The sequence below is a fragment of the Tasmannia lanceolata genome, unplaced genomic scaffold (assembly GCF_043159265.1).
Source record: "Tasmannia lanceolata isolate RefF3 unplaced genomic scaffold, GAP_Taslan_0.1 ptg000037l, whole genome shotgun sequence".
Lineage (NCBI taxonomy): Eukaryota > Viridiplantae > Streptophyta > Magnoliopsida > Canellales > Winteraceae > Tasmannia > Tasmannia lanceolata.
Window position 1 is genome coordinate 11,857,061 of NW_027518714.1, and position 20,029 is coordinate 11,877,089.

The following is a 20,029-nucleotide window of genomic DNA, read 5'->3' on the forward strand; positions in this document are numbered from 1 at the left end:
AGGTTAAAGTAGTTGACATCACCTGTGCATTTTTATTTTTATTTTACACTTGGGCCGTATTTGGTTTGCAAGAAACATCTCACAGAATTTTTTTTTCTTGGGAAGTTATTTTTTCTTTCCAATGTCTACAGGGAAATGATATGAATATTATCATAAACTAAATGTTGCTCTAACTAAAAAACTTAATAGTGTCGATTCAAATTATCTTTTTTCTTATGTAAAAGATAGGAAATTATATAAATATTTTCATTTTCAAACTCTTCCAAAAGAAATCCTGCAATCCAAACAGGGCTACAGTAGTGTTTGGTTGTCAACCTCGTAGAGTAGTGGTAGGGGATGTCATTAACGATATAGACAGAGAAAAGGGAGAAAAGAAACATTCCCAAAAAACCCAAGAAAAATTCTACATTTTTTTGTGAAATTTAGCTTGGAGTTTATAGCGTGGGAACAAGGGTGACATATAAGCAAACCTGTAATATTAACCTGGAGACATCCCCATAGTTTCCAGGGATTTTAATGCTATATTGCCAACTAAACATGGACTGTTGCTTATGTTGAACCCAAATGCCAAGCAAAACCCCTAAGCCATCCCGACTTTGATTGGACTCAAAGTTTTGAAGGGGCCATCAAGCATTCGGAAATATTGCATATCTCAGACATAGGGGTGTAAATGGATATTCGAAAATTCGATTACCGTCCGCATCCGAATCCGTTTAAGCGAATATTATCTGAATCTGTTTCAAGCGGATATTATCCGAATCCGTTTATGAGATATCCGACTCTTAGCGGATGCGAATCTGGTAAATGGTATATCTAATCTGTTTAACATCCGAATCCAAGAAGTACATCCTTTTTATTTATTATTAATAATATTATTAATATTTATTTTTAGTGATGACACTATCTTTTGTTTCTAAAAGAAAAGTGAATTTTCTTTGTAGGTAGAGGTCTGGTTTTAGGGTTTGCAAAATTCATTCGAGGAGCAAGAAGGAGATGAAAGATAAAGTGTTGCAATAAAATGTTCAAATTTGCCGAATAAACGGATACTGAAAATATCTGAATTCGAACAATATCCGCCGGAATCGAATTCGGTAATAGATATTAAATATCCGTCAAATTCGAATTCGAATTATCTATACGTAATCGAATTCGGATATAGCCATATCCGCTTCGAATCCAATCCGTTTACATCCCTACTCGGACCGGCTAGGGGTGCAACTAGGGTCGGATTGAGGCCAACCCGACCCAACCCGAGGAACCCATTTTTCCAACCCAACCCGACCCAACCCGATTTCACCATTTGTTTGATTTCTCCATTTTATTTTTGTATTTCCATCTCATCCTAGTCATTAGATGTTCCCCAACAAGAGGGTTAATTAGGACAACTTTCTTTCTAGATTTGAGTTATATAATGACAAAACAAACATAGAAGTAAAAATTTTATACATATTGGAATGGCAATCGGGTTTCGGGTTTCGGGTTGGGTCGGGTTGCCGGACACCCCAACCCGACCCGACCCAATTTCCAATTCGGGGTGATTTTTCCCAACCCAACCCAACCCAAATTCGGGTTCAACCCGTCCCAAGTTGCACCTCTCTCTCTCTCTCTCTCCACGTGCGATGCACATGCTGTTTGCTCTGATTTCTTATCAAAGCCACAAGATAACGCACCGGTAACCTATCTTTATCAGATTCAAATTTCCCTCCAAGTTCTTCTTATCTCTTGTCTACTGAACAAAGAAGCAAAAACGGGGTCACCATTCCACCTTCCAAACCTCCCCAAACGCCTCCACAACATCCACCCTTTATTCTCAACTCTTGCCCCAATCACCTCCTACTCTTTTTCCAAAAGCTCCATAGGAATCTCAAATCTCGTTTTCCAATCCCATCCCTTCACCACTCTCTTCTCATGGAATTCCCTCATGAGACAATTCACCACAAAATACCTCTTCTTAGAAACCCTTCTCCTCTTCAAGAAGCTCCTCCTTTCCCCCTCAAAACCCAACCGTTACACGTTCCCTCTGCTTCTCAAATCCTGCACGGGCCTCGTGGCCCCACACATGGGTTTGGGTCTTCATGGTTTAACTATAAAATATGGGTTTCAAAGTTCAATCACTGTTGGTAACTCTCTCATGTCTATGTATGTGGAATTTGGTAGAATTAGAGACGCAGCCCAGCTGTTTGAGGAAATGCCCATTAGGGATTCTTTCTCTTATAATTCTTTGATTTTGGGTTTTGGGTTTTCAGGGTTTTATGAGGATGCTCTGATGGCTTTTGAATGCTTGCGAGAGTTTGGTTTTTCGCCCGATTTGGTTTCTATTACTCGGGCAATTCTGGCTTGTGGTGAATTGGGGTGCTTAGAAAAAGGGTTGTTGATTCATAATTTTGTTAGTAGGAATGGCTTTGGCAAGGATATTCGTGTTGTCAACTCGCTAATTTCGATGTACATGAAGGTTGGGAGATCAGATCTAGCACGTCGGGTTTTTAATGAAATGCCTGCGAGAGATATAGTGTCTTGGAATTCGATAATCATGGGTTATGCACGGAGTGCAGATTGGGTCAACGCATTTGATGTTTTTCGATCCATGAAGGTTGAAAGTTTGGTTCCTAATTGCATTACTTTCTTGGGTTTAATTATGGCATGTAGGCATGCGGGATATCTTGATTTGGGGACAAGTATTCATGGGCATTTAATTCGCGTAGGACTATTGTGGGACGTTCGTGTGGGTACTTCGATTGTTGATATGTTTTCAAAATTTGGGAGAGTCGATTATGCACATGCTATATTTGAAGAAGACTTGTATGAGAGAAATTTGGTTTCATGGAATTCATTAATTGTGGGGTACTCACAAAATGGGTATGATTGTGAGGCGGTTGAGCTCTTTCGTCAAATGCTCCTGGAATCAAATGTAAAACCTGATTCTATCACCATGGCGAATGTGATACCTGCATTTGCAAGCTTAGCGGATTTGCAGAGGACCCAATCAGTTCATGGGTTCATTATTAAAAAAGGTTTTGAATTATATAAAGATGTTGTTTTGGGTACAGCAATGGTCGATGCATATGGCAAGAGCCTGGATATCAAGGCTGCCTTTTTCTTGTTTGACTGTATGGAGTTGCCAAATACCGCTACATGGAATGCAATGATTTTAGGATATAACCTAAACTTCCAAGCTCGTAAGGGTATGCGACTTTTCCTTCGATTGCTTCATAGCGAGGTGTTGCCAGATTCAATCACTCTAGTTACATTACTTCAATTATGTCGTGAATTAGGATCTCTAGAGCAAGGGATGGTTGTCCATGGCTATTGTCTTTCAAGTGGTTTTGACTCGTATATAACAGTAGGCAATGCCCTTATAGACATGTATATGAGATGTGGGTGCTTGAGAAGTTCAGAAATTCTTTTTAACTCAATGACTCTTAGGAACATAGTCACCTGGAATACAATGCTTTGTGGGTCTGTTAAGATTGGTCTTTCCATTGTTGCCTTGAAACTGTTTTGCCAAATGCTGTCAGAAAACGAGCATAAACCGGATCCAGTCACAATGATTGCTGTCATACAAGCGTGTGCTGTTTCATCCTTTCATGCCGAAATGGTGCACAGTTTTTTGTTGAAAGTTGGGCTTAATTCTGATATATTAGTCGCTAACTCTCTTGTTGATGCATATGCCAAGAGTGGTTTTATAGACAATGCATTGTCCTTGTTCGAGCTGATGGGTTGCTTGAGAGATCAAAGCTCTTGGAATGTGATGATTGCCGGGTGCGGAATGAATGGGAAAGGAAAAGAGGCCTGTTTGCTCCTCTCGCGGATGGAGGAAGAAGGGTATAAACCTAATTCAGTTACCTTTATTTCTTTGCTCTCTTCTTGTAGTCACTCCGGCATGGTCTACAAGGGGTGTGAATATTTTGATTTGATGAATGAGAAATATGGAATACGTCCGGGTTTGGAGCACTATACGTGTATGATCGACATGTTTGGACGTGCTGGGAGATTGGAAGAAGCTTATCGATTGATTGAATGTATACCCGAGGAATCGGATTGTGTAGGTGTATGGGGAGCTCTTTTAAGTGCTTGTAGAATGAGCATGAATGTTGAACTTGGAGAGGTTGTTGGACAAAGGCTTTTGAGATTGGCACCGGGGAATTGTGGGTATCACACGCTGTTGTCGAATGTCTATGCCTCTACCGGAAGGTGGGATGAGGCGGCGAGGGTGAGGAGGGTGTTTGAAGATGGGAGTTTGATGAAGAAACCAGGGTTGAGTATGGTGAAGGTGTGACCCAAGTGAGAGAGGCAATGACAGTTTTGTTATTGGTCAGAAAATGCGGGTTAACTTGGTAATCTCAATTGCCTTTGAAAACATAAGGGGGGAGTCTTGAGGAAACAAATTGGCCAAAAACGTACTTTGTTGATTTGGATTGTTGATCTTGTGGGCCATCACAGGGCCACCCAGTGGGCCCATTCCCATCTAAACAGTGATCTCATTCGCAAGATTGAGGCATGCAAAGAATCAATGGCTTGAAAATATCGTAAAAGAATCTCTTTCCCATTGCCGTTGATCAAGGGATTAGGCTCATCCGATGAGGGTAGGACTATGGGCATTGGGCGGGACTAGTGATGGGCAACAAAATTCATGGACCCTCTTGCAGGTCCATGCCATACAGTAAAATCACATCTCATGTATTCTTTTGAAAAAGGGCATCCAGCTCATCCTACATGATCTCCGCCAACAACCCCAAGAAACAACCATAAGGCCACAACTATGTAGATGGCTAGAAGAGGAATTTGCATAGCAGGTAATATCTCCATGTTAGTTTGCAAGATTCATATGATAGTCTGCTTCGGGTTATCTCTTTTTGTTTTTCATCTCAATTTCTTTCTTCCTCCCTTATTGGTTATTAAAATATTTTTTTTTAAACGATAACAATTTTATTTCAATAAAGGGTGTACATAACACTATGAAACACATGCATCCATTTATCGAATTTACATCAGTCCATAGAGACGACCCCCTCCCCTCCTCGTTCAGAAAAATGAACAATCACATCCAGGAGGCTGACGCTGTCCTTGGCCAAACGATCCGCCACAGAGTTTGTTGTTCGACGATGGTGCACAAAGGCCCAATACACTGAATTAAATCCCGAATCTCATCGATAATATTTGATAATATCCATGGTCCCACACATCGATTAGTAGCCCAAGAAATAACGTTTGATGAGTCTCCCTCCACATTGAGAGGCCCAAGATTATGACTCAAAAACCATCGAAGACCAAATAATAAAGCCCGTGCCTCCGCTTCATTGGAATCGCAGTCTCCGGCCAGACCGGGGAAGGTCATGATTTTAATCCCATTCGAATCTCGTAATACTCCGCCGATCCCAGCCAGCCTTCATATTTCATTTGATGAATCTCTTTGTTGAGTTTTGGTCAATTAAGGTTGGTAATAAAAACAATAATGATTAATTTTTGCTTGTTCATGATTATGTAGTTACCACACACATTGCATCTTAGGCTTGTATTTGGTAGCAGCTGTTTTACGTATGCATGGCTTAACTGGGATAGAGATACTGCACCAAAGCCAATGCTAAGAGAACCCAGAATTGTCTAAACTAAGGCCAGTGAGGGGTTCCTTTCATAGGGTTGCTATAGACTTTCCATAATCAAAGGGAAATGTAAAGAAAAAGAAGAAGAAATTTCGTTTCTGCCACTGAAAATTTCACATAAAATGGCGCAGATAAGACTGTCTGGGGAGATATTTTGCTGACATGGATTTCTGCTAAAAATGAGCGCTTCATTAGGGTGAGGTCTTACTAACGTGCGCTAAATCATTGGATTAGACGAGATAAACGAGACTGATTGATGGGATCTCCGCCGTACATGCCGCTGATGTGGGATTTGATAATTAGGGTTACCAATCATCTAGTGGGCCCTAATTGGACTCATATCAAGATGTTTAATTGGGGGATTTTCGAATCAAGGGTGAAAAGTTCAAGATCAACGGTGAGGATTAGTTTTCTCTTTAGTTTAATGTGGGCCTTCCTCCGTATCCATAATTTGAAGGAAACCGTACCAATTAATAATAAGAGTCGAGACTAGGCAGGGGATCTTTCAAACGATCTACATTAGAGAGATGTAAAGCGCAAGTGTAGTTCATGGGATTTGCTAGCCAATTTCACCTAAAGCCATTTCGCGTCTGGCTTTTGCATGTGAGAACAGCCACTTCAGATGAATTAAATAATAGGACAAAAGCTTTTGCATGTGAGAACAGCCACCTCAGATATATTTAATGAATAAGACAAAATCTGCAAAAAAAAGTCATGTGTGTGGCTGTTCTCACATGCAAAAGCCGGCCGCTAAATGGCTTTCCACGAAATTTGCTAGCAAATCCCATTATGGTTATACCATTCAAAAAAATATTGTATGAAAACCTTTGATCAAAACTGGCGGCACCTTCAAAGTGCCTGAAAATAAGGTTATATTATTGATTTTACAGAGACATTTGAAATGGAACACGAATCATGTAAGTTGCCTTGTGGGGATCTACTAAAATCAATGGTCTTGCTTATAGATTTATCCTGAGGGAAGCAAGGTTGATCTTTAAAACCGTTTCTTAACTATAATTATTTGGTTTGATGACCGATCTTCTTGTTTGAAGTTAAAACGGAGGAATGAGATTAGTGAACTACCAGAGCATCTCCTTTCCAATATCCTCTCTTTTTTGCCTACTAAAGATGCTGGAAGAACGTGCATTTTATCTAGCAGATTTAGATATCTTTGGACTTACATCCATAGTTTCAACTTTTCTCAATCACGGCATCGCTGTCCTAGTGATAAAATAGTTGCACTTGTCGAGCGATCAATGAGTGTTCACAAGAGTTCCAAGACCCAGAAATTCGCACTCTCATTTGGATACCAGGAGAGATTCGCTTATGATGTCAATAAATGTATTCGTATTGCGCTAGAAAAGCAAGTTGAATTACTCGACTTGGATTTCGATGGAAGTCCTTATCATTGTCCTTGTTGTGATAGATTTGAGCTTTCTACTTTGCTCTTTCATTTTGGATCGTTAAAAGTGTTGAAACTAAATTTGAGCTTTCTTCTTTGCTCTTTCATTTTGGATCGTTAAAAGTGTTGAAACTAAACCATTGCGTAGTTTCAAGAGTTTGGGATTGCTTAAAACCTTATATTTATGGCAGGTCGTTTTTGTGAACGACTCCTTTCAGAAACTCATAGCTGGCTGTACACTGCTTGAAGATTTGGACATAGCACAATGCGACGGCTTCCGTAATCTCAAGATTTTATCTCCGAATCTGCAACTGCTGAAGCGCTTGAAGCTACATAGGTCTCATACTTTTGAAGGAATAGAAATTGATGCCCCGAAACTTATATCGTTAGATATATCCAAGTATGTGTCGGGCTACGAGAATTCTCTTAACAACCTATCCGCTTTGCGTCATGCCTCCCTCAATCTTCGATTTGGTTCGGATGGCGATAAGCTCGCAGATAGAAGCCCGGGTCATTGTTTGAAGAAAATTCTTGTGGGTGTTTGCCATGCCAAAGTTCTTGAACTTAACAGCTCGTGTATTCGGGTATGCCTTGGTAACATTGTCATTTCTTCAATGCAATGCTTGTCTTGAAATTCAGAGATGAATTGTGCTAGTTCTCTATGACAGAAACAATTTAAGTTAGTATATTTTAGCATTTTCTTTTCTTTGATTTTCCTGTGGGGAATTACTGAGATTTTCTTTTGACAATTGATTCCATTTATCTGATTAATCTCTTATTTCCTATCAATAGCTTAGTGTTCTTTACTAGTATATTTTGTGCCTTTGTAGCTTGGAAAGATCACTACCAGTTCATTTAAGAGAGTGATACTAAGACAGAGATTTTTTTTCCTTTATTGTTGTCCCTTTTTTGGGGATGTATTTCTTTCCCTCTGTATAGACCATCTCGATCTCCCTTTTTCACTTCAATAAAAATCGGCTGCCATTTTCTAAAAAGAAGAAGAAGAAGAGAGTATTAGAGAATCAAATCAAATCAAGATCAAATATTCTGGGATTAGAAGATTTGATTTGATTAGGCTATATTGGTTGGTTGGATTAGATTAGGCAAGTGAATTAGATTAGGATAATGTATTTCCATAATTATCTTATCCTCTTGCTATGGTTATCATTTGAGTGTTCTATAAAAACACTCCTTGTGCTTAATGTAAATCATCCAAGAATTAGTGAAATCTTCTCCTAATTTTACATAAAGGGGGCCAAATTTGTCAAAAAAAAGAAGAGAGGGGGCCAAATTTCAATAAAAAAAATGATTCCTCCCACTAAAGAAGCTTATCCTTAAAATTTGATGGGAACTAACTTCCTCAAAAAATTAAAAGAATTATGATAGCGGGACACACTAAAATTGCTTTACAATTTTTCTTTTGTTGTAGGGATATTGGTCTTATTGGGATTTTAATTTTAATGTAATTGGAATGTGTTAGTAGTTTGGTTTAGTCAGGACACATCATTACTCATGCACATGTTAGTGTTGTCTTACTCAATTCAACTCAACTCAACAAAGCCTTTGTCCCAAACTAGTTAGTGTTGTATTAGTAGTTTTTATTTTCTGACCTTTAAGTGAGAAGTTTCTTGAAGTTTAAAATTTCCCAAATCCTAATCATCACAAAACCATAGAGTTCCCTTTAGTTTCATCTCCTCCTTTAGTTCTGCATCATTTTTTTTTTATATCAGAGCTACAAGATCAAGTTTTCTTCTCTTATGCATATGCATCAACCTTCTAGTCCAAGGAGCTTGACCTCTCTAATGGTGTCCTCCAAGCAACAATTGCACTTATGGGGGAGTAGAGGTCTTTGTTTCTGAACTAGTTATGTATCAACGAAATCCTTGACTCATATATCAAACAATAGTTTTATAGCATGTGAAAAGTTACAAAATTCATTATCCTTATTAATCTAGGAATTGGCAATAAATCTTTCTTTTTTTTTGGCATTAGAGAATCAACTTCTTAATATTTATATCATTTTTTACTTTCCATTTCTTGACTTTGGGTAGTGTTGTTTGAAGGTGTTGTCTACTTGGGAGGTAAGGAGTCTGCCAGCTCCACTTTCTGAGTCTAAGTGTCTGACTCTGAACGTGGAATTACAGAAGTGGGAGCTATAGCCAATGTATTGGGGAGTTCACCTGATCTGGAGACTCTCATTATAAAGATAGACATAGTTCCCTCACTCCCAGTCACTGTGAGTGCTACCCCCAAACCATGTTCAGATTTTATTCCCTGCATGGTTTTCATCTTTTTTCCATATGAGCTTACATTTTGCTACCATTTCAAGATTCTTAGTGTGTTTCTTAAATTATCTTTTTTTTACATGTATGTTTCATCAGTTCTTAAGATTAATTTTCTTTAATTTTCAGTTCAGTGAAGGATTCGAGGAGGCATACGATTTTGATGAAAGTGAATACTGGGAATCAAGGGAGGCCTTTATCCCATGTCTGGAGCATAACCACAAGACTGTTGAGATTGGCTGGGCATCAGGGGTTAAACAGAGCATCTTCTCGTGCGGAGTTGTTATCTACAGAGTAGGGGATCACGGGCACTCGTTGGACACTGTAGTTGGGCCCTCCATGTGATCTTAGCTAGTATGATGTGAACTTGCAATAGATGGGGCCCTTTAAGATATGTGACAGCCTAAAATTGCACTCATGAATGATCCTAACAATCTTAGTAGAGGATTTGTATGTGAGTCACGGATCGAATGGTTAGGATCATTTTGATGTTGAATGCCTCTCCTTGGGGCCCTCTGGATAAGAAACTTCTCTATTAATAAATTGTTTTCATCATCACTCAAAAAAAAGTTATAGATGGCAAAACTAGGTAATTGTTGTGCAGTGAGCATTCCATCTTAAGTTTTGCTGCTTAAGCTCTTGTAATATAGCTGACTTAATTCTTTTAATTTACTGCTTGAACACAAAATTTATTGCAATTTTCTATTGTTATAAATTCTTGAACAGAAAGTCCTAAATTTTCCTTGATCTAAGTTGAGTTTGCATTAGTAAAAGTGCTTGAGAAATTGAGACCGGGGTAGATAAATTAAAGTATTGCTGGGATATATTGTCTAGAACAGATGTGTCATTCTATTGAAGGAAATTTATCATACAGAAACTTATTAGGGGTGCAAATTGGCGACTGATGTTAAATTCATTGAGGTAAAACCTCTGCTTCAACCTCGGTCGACCGCAAGGCAGTATGATCCCTTTCCTTCTCTATTAGAGAGAAGGTACTTTTTTCTTTCGAGTGCATGGCTGGTATGATCCCTTTCAAGTGTCACAATTTCTGTTGCTGCCCCTTTATCCCTTATCCTTCTAGGTACTAAGTGCTTCAATCATAGTAATTGTAAACAGCCATCAGAGAAAAAGCTAAGTAAAGAGTGATCTTATGCAGTTTTTTTTAGAATTACTTAAGCACTCTCATATCCTATGTTTTGAAAGACCCATTCTTTCCCATTTTCTCCTAAACCAGATTCTGCTTCCTCCTCCACTTTGCAACCAAGATTCCCATTCACATCTTTCAGTTGAATAGCTGTATTTGACAAATGGTTGTGTGGTTGTCAATAGTAGTGTGTCGTTTTTGAACTACATATCTGTGTCCTTTCCTAGATTTCAAAAGATGCTTAGTTGTGTATCCGGTCCCTTGTCAATAGTTTGGCAGAGGAATTGTCTCTTTTCTGGGCTGTTATATGTAGTTACATAAAAAGCAGACAACAACCCAAATACAGTGTAGTGAATTTGATATGAAAGGCCATGTTTGGCAATTATGAATTTTTTTTCACGGAATATTAGTGTGGTAAGAGACAAGGGACGTAGGGCTGGCAACGGGGCTGGTCGGGGCCGGATGTTGGGGTCCCCTACTCCTTTCCTTCTGGGAGAGTTCAGAGGCATGAGTGAGTAGAGGGGTGAGATAACGCTAAAAAACAGGGGGGGAAATCAATCATATTTTGAGTAGAATTTTTTTTTTTTTTCTCCCTTGTTTTCAGCCTTTCTTCACCTCTGGTCACTCACAAAACTAATATTTCATGAAAAAAAAAAAAAGAATTTATGATTGCCAAACTTGGAGTTACTTACAATCAAAGGGGTGGCAAAAGGCCCTTTCATTTATCTACTTTGGATACCACAATCACCCTTTACTATATGCTTTGATTTGATGGTATTTCTTGGTAATAAAGACAGGAGTGGTGGCAATAGAAACAAACTGCAGCTGTCTTGATTTGATAGCGCGTGGCAATAGACACAAATCGCAGCTCCTTTGATTTGATAATGCCACTCATCACTCTGTTTTTAAACCAACGGAGTGAGGGTATCATTTCCTTGAAAACATTTGAGGCTGGCACATCTGCTCCCCTCAACACCAAATCCCCAATTATCCTTAAATCAACAGCAATAAAAGGTGGGCCCAGCACACCACCACGCAGTCCAAATAACTGCATAAGGCCACACTTACAGTACGAGGCAGTATCACATGATTGCGCCAGGCACCTTTATTACGGCAATTCTTCATTGAAATATGGCTACTGATGTTGGCACTACGGTGTTTTAATAATTGAACAAACCGAGCTTGTCTTTTCTCTCTTTAAACAGCTATCAATAATCAAATATCATTACAGCTCCGAAAAAGCTCTTAGATACCAGTTAGGCAGTTAAAAAATGAAAAGACAAGCAGAGTTAGTGCAATTATTATTATTAAAACATGCTAATGCCAATATCAGTAGCCTAAAATATTACTCAATATGCCCCATTTTACCATATCGAACTGCGGTTTCTCCCTCGGCCCCAGGTGGATTTTATCTCATATAATTTTGGTATGTTTTGGACCACAAGATCCTATCCAACATTATTCGTGCCTGAGAAATGATATTTCCACCCCTGTTTATTTCTCTTATCCTTAAATGGGTTGCACTTCACTGTCCTCTTGTACGTCTTTTCCCAAAAACGAAGTAATTTTTAAGGAAGAAAAGACGAACATAAGGGTGGAAATGCTGGGGAAAGGGGTGGAAATAACATTTCCCACCCCGAAAAAACCGTAACCGTTACCGACACCGACACCGACACTGCCAATTCAATTGGACGTCGCTACTTCTTCTTCGTACAATGTACTCCACAATATTTTCCGGGCGGTGATAAATCGACCCCCAATTTGTTTGTCCCTCCAAATAAGCCATTACCATTATCAGGTTCCTTTAAATTGTGGAAACAAAAAATTTAATAGGAAAAAGTTTTCCACAGAAAATGTTTTCCTGCAATTATAATTGAACTAGTGTTTCCCAGATCATTATAATTTTCCTGTTAGAAACCTACTCTTCAAACAAAAAGTAAGGCTAATATGAGCCCTCAAAACCCATATCACATACCAACTACACTCCAAAAAGTAATAGAACTGAAAATTAATAAAGAAGATTGCATCAATCCCTCTGTGGGATCAGTTGTTATACAAAACAAGAAGACAAGACATAAAGAAAAGGATCTTCAGCAATGGCAGACAGAATCTTGCAATAACAGTAAGATAAAAATCAATATCAAACAATAAACAGATACAGCAATTGTGGTAGGAAGTCACATTAGAAAAAACAAATCAGCATCATCATTTTGTCATTTGATCATAATAATAATAATAACTAAACAATATAGAAAGATGAATACCTCACATTACAATCAACAAGTCAACTCAGCCAGAGCCTCTTCTATCAGTCCCTTCAGTAATTCCCTCTCTATCTCCTTTCCTATTTCATCTACCTCCAAACCCATCACCTCAACCCAACCCTTTCCCACAACCTCCTTCCTCACTACACTCTCCACCACCAGGCTGTTCTCGCTCTCCCCGCAAAACTGTTTTGCCTCACCGGAAAACCATTCTCGCACTCGGGCCCACACTTCCTCTGTTACCGGAATACCAGACGACAAAACCTTCTTGCCGCATGTCCTCGCACGTGGGTTTGCATCCATAGAAGATTTTGACATGTCTGTAAGGGCAGCATTGACACTGTCAAATAAAAGCCTTCGATCCGATCTCTGTTGCCTGCGTTTTGCCTCATTCTGCTGCTGCTCCTCTTCTTTCGGATTCATGTACTTATCTAACAATGTGGGGTCCAATGGACTTTCTGATGAATGCCATCTGGCAAACACTGTATCAGATTTCTCTCGACCTAATCCAGCAGCTGAGAGTAATGTTTGAACAAACAGAAACCATTCCTGCTCGTCTTTCTCTGCATTAGAGGAACACTTTGAGTGTTTCACTGAGTTTGGTTTTGCGATTTCCAAGCTGGCATCATCCAATGACAAGGAACAGGTAACAGATTCTAAAATTGATTTGGAAGTTGACTCGGATTTAAGTTGTCGAAGATGGGAAGGAGATCCTGTTGGAGAGAAGACAATACGAGAAGAGTTAACCCGATGTTCTGACTGAACGTTTCCAGCAGATTGTGGTGTATGAACATCATCTTCGAATGGTGCTTCTAAGATTGAAATTGGACTTGGCTGGTCCAGGTTCTCACTTGAGTTTTCAGGTGCCGCCGCAGATTTCATAAGAGAAAAACCTCCCTGCCATAGTGTAAACATCTCGCAAAATAAGCAATTCCTCAAAATAACTTATATTTGAGATGTTAGTGCCAACATACATGCTCACGGTTTTGAACATATTAATCATCATATAGAGCTAAAGACAAGTGAATCATGATAGCAGTAACATGTAGAAAAATCAATTAATTTATACTTCTAAGAATAATAAACAAAAATTTCATAGCACCCAGATCATGATAATCTCAACCATAAGCATAAACAAAGAAATAAAAAACAAACTAGCGCACCTCAGAGGATAAAGTGCCCTGTTTCGGTCCCAGACAGATAGGAGAGGAAATCTTGCATGGTGATCCTCCTGGATTGGGTAACTGCCCCTCTTCAAGACCACCATTGTTAACACATTGCGAGACGTCATCAAAAGACAGCTGCTTTGTTTCAGAAAGAATCCCAGGCATTTCGCCAACGGCAGACTGAGATTCGTCCTGAGAGCCAACAGAAGGAGATGGAGCGGATTTCCCTTTACTTGGTTTCTTATTCCTAGAGAAAAATAAACTTGAAACTTTCCCCTTCAATGATGATTTCCCACTCTTTGGCTTTCCCACCTCCTTTGGAATAACAGATTCACTGACTTTGGGATCAGGAACTCCAACTTTCAACCCAACCTTTTCATACACCGTAGAAGATACAGGGACAGATCTCGACCTTGATAGATTTCCAGGAGAATCTACCCCACTTTCATCCCTATTTCCAGTACTTGACAGGGAGGCTGTTGCACCTGTGTGTTCGTGTTCTCCACGACATGACTGGCTGCTGGAAACATTAGGGCCTCCGTCACTGCCCTCTTCAACAGATTTCACAGTCTTCATCTCAGGACGAGCAAGCATCTCACCCAGTGTACTTGAGCTTCTCCTGACATTCCGTTGCTCTTGCCTAATTCCATTTGATGCCATCATTGCCCACCTCTCTGAAAGCCGCTTCTTGGCTTCTCTGTTCACAGAAGACTCTGGCGAATAGGACGCCCGGCTGAAGGAAGAAGACGAGTAGGGACTACTGTTTCTGTTGATGTAGTCCCAAGAATGTCTTGAGGTCGGTGTCATAATCTCTGAATCACTTAGATTCCCTTCTTCTATGTATCCGTTTTCTGACCTATTGAATGAGCTCTCATCACCCACATATCCATTCAGTAATACGGAAGATGGTAAAGCTTCATCCCTCTCGTTACTGCTCAGACTTTCCCGCATCTGCCGCGTGATCTCCTTTGCTATTTCTCGTGATCCTCTTGCCTCATCAGTCACTGATTCTCCATAAAAATCTATGGATTCTCTACCATGTGGAAGCCTTGGTGATGATGTGGGGGAAGAACCCACAGCTTTGATGTCGAGGGTCTTTCCAGGGCTAGGCTTTAAAACCACTATCCTCGTCGGCTGAGAGGAATTATCTGCCTTATGATCAACAAAATCAGAACTCCAGCTAGGCTTGCTTTTGTCCCACCTGTTTGCTCCAACCACTTGATCTTGTTTCTTAATCTGCTTTTCGTACTTTGTTTCTGATCCAGCACATCTTTCACTCTCCACCGTCCTTGAAGGCTTCAATACTGTGATACGTTTGGTCTGAGGGGGTGGAGGAATTGACTGAAGTTCATAGAGATGCTTTGAGAATAGGGAGTTTGGTTCTTGGAGAAACTTGAGAAATAAATCCCTGTTCGAACTAAGAACCTCCAGAGCATCTTGGAACTCCTTGGATTGACGAAGCTTTTCATCTGTGGCAAGACGTTTTGCCTCGATAAACTTCTGACGAACGAGGTCCATCTTTCTCTCATTCGAATTCTCATTATATCTTCCCTTATGTCGGGGTTGATCTTTGATGTAATTGATTTTCGATGATTGCTGCCAAACTTCATACACGTCTTTATATTCACGTTGTTCTGGTGTATAAGCCTGAGTTGGATGAATCTCACTGCGCATTTGCTTGTCCAGGAAGCCATTTTCTTGCTGCCGATATTTTGTCATTGACCCTGATTTAGCAGAAGAATTTCGTAAATAACCTTCTGGCAAACTTCTTTCCAATGTTGAAACCGGTTGCTGTGCTGGCAGGGTATCAAGCCCCATTAACCTGGCAACAACACTGGGCGGCTTATGTTTGGACTCCGTCTCTTTCAACATCTCTTGGGCTATAAGCATCTTCATGGGTGTCCCATTTGATTTCTTGTTTGAAGAGCTCCTCCTCATCTCATATGCTACCTGCAGGTTCCACATGATGCGATCTACTACATCAGAATGCAGATGCTTTTACATCTCATAAGCAATGATATTGGGCATTTGAAATATTAGGCAGAGTTGGACTCTTTGCTGAAAAAATATTAATCTGATTTTCAGTCTAATGCTATCCGAGAGGAACAGCTTTATGGAACTTACTGGTTTATCCTCTATCTGATCTCCAATTGGATCCACCAGTCTCTTTTTCACATCTGGCCGACCTCTAGAAACTACAGAACCTGCTAATCAACCCGTTTCATGTAAATAACAACCGGCTTATTGTCATCAATTAAGATCAATTAATAATTTTTTGTAACAATATAGATGCCAAGCAAATTCAAATCTCAATGACAGAACAGATAAAACAACTACTCTAGTTTAGTATACGCGGGCCTATTGTTCTATCAAAAAAAAGTCTCTTATTGTAATTAACTGATTGCCTTGATTGCTACCAAATCAACAGTATTTATTTATTTTTTTAAAAAGGTCAAAATTCCTATTCTCTAACCAATTACAGTGGCAGGTTCAATCACCAGGGAGGCAAACATGGTGAAGTATTAACAGGAAGAGAAGGTGAAAAGCGCAAGTGAAGTACTTTTGTGGCACTTTCAGGATAAGTTGCACAAACAATCAGACTGAAAGGAACAAAGAAACCCTAGGAAATTTCATCATTTGGGAAAAAAGACATAAGAAAAGTAAAATGGGTAATTGATCATCAAACAGTTCGATCTGAAGAAAAATCATCAAAGAGTTTACAATGCTACCAACGGCTTCACACCAATTTGCATCACATGAGTAGGGGGATGACAGATTACTGACAGATACTTGGCTCGATTTCACAATATCACAAACATCAATTTGTGGGCAACCTGGACATTCGGAAGTTTAAAAGGCTTGGATATCAATGAAGAGAAAAACTAAATAACTATCATGTAAAACTGAATTATGAATTTTGAAGAGGGACAACATGTATAAACGGCTGAAAAGACAAAAACCAGTTCGCTCATGCGGATTCCAGATGGCAGGTTATCATGGCACAAAATGAAGACCTAATTACAGTGTGACAAATAACACAGTCATGTTTGTGATTCACTGGATCTCTCACAAGAATAAGAGAAAAGATGGTAAAAAATCATCACACGCAGGTCCTGGAATTTGATAGTTTCAAAATGTTAAAAATGTGAAGAAATGCAAAGAAAATCACCATCTCGATGTGCTTTCTCCGTAAGCAGCCTGTTTGCAGCCATGCCTGGACTTAAGTCGAAAAGGTTAACCATTCTTCCCATACATCCCGGAAATGGTTTCTCAGAATCGCTTGCTTTTCTGTTCTGAAACCCATTCATCTTGTCACCTGAAAGGAAGAAAAAATATCACAAAATCCCCTCCCTTTAATTTTCTCTTTTGGAATCAGGAAATGGGTAAGTTTTCAAATCACCAAACACACAAAAATCACTCACCAAGATTTCAGAGCAAAACAATTCATGGATATACAAGAGAAGACTTCATATGTGGCAATGGTGTCAAGCTGTAAACCTATATAAAGAAAAGAAACGAAAAAAAAAAACGATAACAAACTGCTGAGAACACGATAAAAAAAGGCTTGATTAAGGGAACCCTAAATCAGAGGCAAGAAACATAAGAAAAAAAGGCATTACTTTACATAAAAAGGCCTTTCTATCCAAGAAGCAAAGAAGTTAAGAAAAAGGGTATACCTTCCCAAAATAAAAGCGAATGGCTTGCATTGAACCCTAGAATTCAGCTTAAAAACATACAGAGCATAACAAAAATGCCAAGCGGGCCATAAAGAAAGCCCATGGAATCCAGTTTTAAGAAAATTCCAGCGTAAAGCCCTAAATTGATGCACCAATGTATTCCAAATTCACGCAGCAAAGAAAATCCCTCAAATTCAGGCACGCAAAATACACGCTTCTCTAGCAAAAACTACAAAATCAAATGAAATTAAGCGAACTAAAAGGCAACAGCAAAGCAACGTACAAAACCCTAGCCTTGAGTTTTCCTCCGAAAAAAGCAACCGAATTCCAAGAAAAATTCACGTAAGCCCAAAAGCAATGCAAAACGAAGAGAAGAAAACGAATCATCACGACAAAAAGCTGTCGATTTAAAAACAAGGTTCAAATTTGCATCCAGGAATCTGTAGTCCACCAGCAAAATAAACTATAAATACACATAAATAAAGGAGTGACTTAATCCTATCAAAAAAAAAAAAAACCTAGATTCCCGTGAAAAAGACAGCACATCTAATAACTAGTCCAAAGAGAATAAATTGATGCATTACCAAATGAAAATGATTATACTCATATGAGATAGCAACAAACTATTTAGTGCATTAACTATTTTGTTGAAACTTGAAACCCTAAAGCTAAGGGGGGAAACGAACAGAAGATGGAAAGAGCCCGTGTGATTGCGTGCGTGCGTGAGTTTCACTTTTAACAAAGATTTAGAAAAAAAAAAACACATACTATAACTTAAGTAACTCGGGTCGGGTTAATAGAGTTAAAAATGCAGCCAGTAAACTCCATCAATCGATACTAAAACCCTAAATTCAAGCCAAATAAAGAAATCTTCTTAAAAAGCCGGAAAGCCACACTAAAAGACCTCATTCCATCAAATTGCAGAAGAGACTAAAATCAATCAACACGAAAACCCTAGATCCAAGCAGAAGCAAGAATCTAGGTCAGAACGTACTGGAAAAAGCTGCAATTTCATCACAAGAAAGCGATAGAACTGACCAGATAACAGATTTAAGTAAAATCCGATCAGCAAACAAATCAATCAACACACGGGATCCTAAATTTAAGGAAAATGACAAAATCTCATCGAAAAAATTCACTCAAAACAGCAAATTAACAGAATAAAACGGCCGAAGACAACAAAATCATCACATTCTTTCAAAATATGAAATCTCAACAATCAGTCGACAGAAGAACCCTAGACTCAAGCGAAAATAGGTAAAGCGACTGATCATCGTAAATTGCTTGATTTCAGCATAAACAAGATGATTATAGTGTCATAATCGGGTTAAAAATCAATTAATTGCTCGATTTCAGCATAAAAGGGAATGCGAGTTTGAAATCTCCGTTTAAATTGACTTTCGCACGAGAAAAAAGGCTATCAAAAGAGAAACGGACATCGGAAAGCGAGATCGGGAGACAAAAAGGGGGAAAAGGAAAGTACAAAAAAAGAGATCACCCTAGATCGGAATCTGACACGAAAAGGGTTATAAAAGCAGCAGATTCACACCTTTTTGTAAGCCGATCTCGCTCTCGCCACCTCCTTACTACCGGAATCTTCCATTCCGGCGACACCATAAGCTCTCGACGGGAATTTCAGCCGGAGATCACCGGAATTCGAAGCACGATCGGTTGTTTGGGGAACTTTTTTTCCTTTCTAACTGCAGAGGAAAAATAAATCTTTTTTCCTTCTCTGCACCGACGTTGGCGGACGTAAGATTTTTACTCGTTGCGGTTTATATATGAAGTTGGATTACGGGGAAGAAAGAGTCGTAACTGTGAGAGAGAGAGAGAGAGAGTCAGAGAGAGAGATAAATTATTTTATTTTTGGAATTATTCAATTTTCGTGCTGTAACTCTGTAAGGAGAGATGTGGTATAGAATCCGCGAAGCTTCGTGGCGTCTGAAGACTCTGAACAAGGACGACAAAATCAGAGTTCTATGTATGGACAAAAAAGCCCTCGGAAGGTTTAGAAAATTACTCTTAGTTACTGTATCATTTTCATCTATCTCACAATCAATGGGGAAATTGTCTGACTAAGGGTCATCTTTCCCAATGCCCCTCACCAATTAACTATAAATACAATGAAAAAAATAAGTTAGATGCTTAGCTTAGTACTAGTTAGGTTTTTATTATTTGAAATAAGCTTAAGACATACTTATGCAAAACAGGACCAATTATCCCCATTGTTATAACTTCCAAACGAGAGAGAGAGAGAGAGATGTTTAAAAGGGTCTACGGTCGTTGCACCAATCCAAATTGAAAACTTAGGTTATCGAATTTTTTTCCCTAGAATAGTAGCTACCTGATTCAATGATGAGGGAGTGGGAGAGGGATAGATAGAGTGGGACTGAGTGAAGAGAGGGTAAGAAAAGCCTGATAAACCAGGAAATAAAAAACCTCACTCAAAATCTGATTGACTCTTTCCTATTTGTTTCACCACTTCTCACCCTAA

At 39.2% G+C, this 20,029-nt stretch overlaps 2 protein-coding genes across 4 annotated transcripts; one reads left to right on the forward strand and one right to left on the reverse strand.

Annotated features, from left to right (window-relative positions):
* The first annotated feature begins 1,603 nt into the window (after positions 1 to 1,603).
* Positions 1,604 to 9,989, forward strand: LOC143860639 (pentatricopeptide repeat-containing protein At4g21300-like). Of its 2 annotated transcripts, XR_013239765.1 has the most exons (3): positions 1,604 to 4,793; positions 9,066 to 9,238; positions 9,414 to 9,989. XR_013239765.1 is itself a non-coding variant. In XM_077371382.1 (2 exons), exons 1-2 carry the CDS (start codon positions 1,922 to 1,924, stop codon positions 4,274 to 4,276), a joined length of 2,229 nt encoding a protein of 742 aa, XP_077227497.1. In that variant the 5' UTR covers positions 1,604 to 1,921; the 3' UTR covers positions 4,277 to 4,888. The 2 variants fall into 2 exon arrangements, 1 of the variants encoding a protein (XP_077227497.1); XM_077371382.1 differs by lacking the exons at positions 9,066 to 9,238; positions 9,414 to 9,989 and having other exon boundaries at positions 1,604 to 2,120; positions 2,247 to 4,888.
* Positions 9,990 to 12,539: 2,550 nt separating this feature from the next.
* On the reverse strand, positions 12,540 to 19,430 carry LOC143860123 (uncharacterized). 2 transcript variants are annotated; one of them, XM_077370654.1, is made up of 6 exons: positions 19,085 to 19,430; positions 17,281 to 17,356; positions 17,028 to 17,174; positions 15,983 to 16,062; positions 13,856 to 15,808; positions 12,540 to 13,589 (listed from the first exon to the last, which is right to left on the reverse strand). In XM_077370654.1, exons 3-6 carry the CDS (start codon positions 17,164 to 17,166, stop codon positions 12,705 to 12,707), a joined length of 3,057 nt encoding a protein of 1,018 aa, XP_077226769.1. In that variant the 5' UTR covers positions 17,167 to 17,174; positions 17,281 to 17,356; positions 19,085 to 19,430; the 3' UTR covers positions 12,540 to 12,704. The 2 variants fall into 2 exon arrangements, with proteins under 2 accessions (XP_077226769.1, XP_077226768.1); XM_077370653.1 differs by lacking the exon at positions 17,281 to 17,356.
* Positions 19,431 to 20,029: the final 599 nt, after the last annotated feature.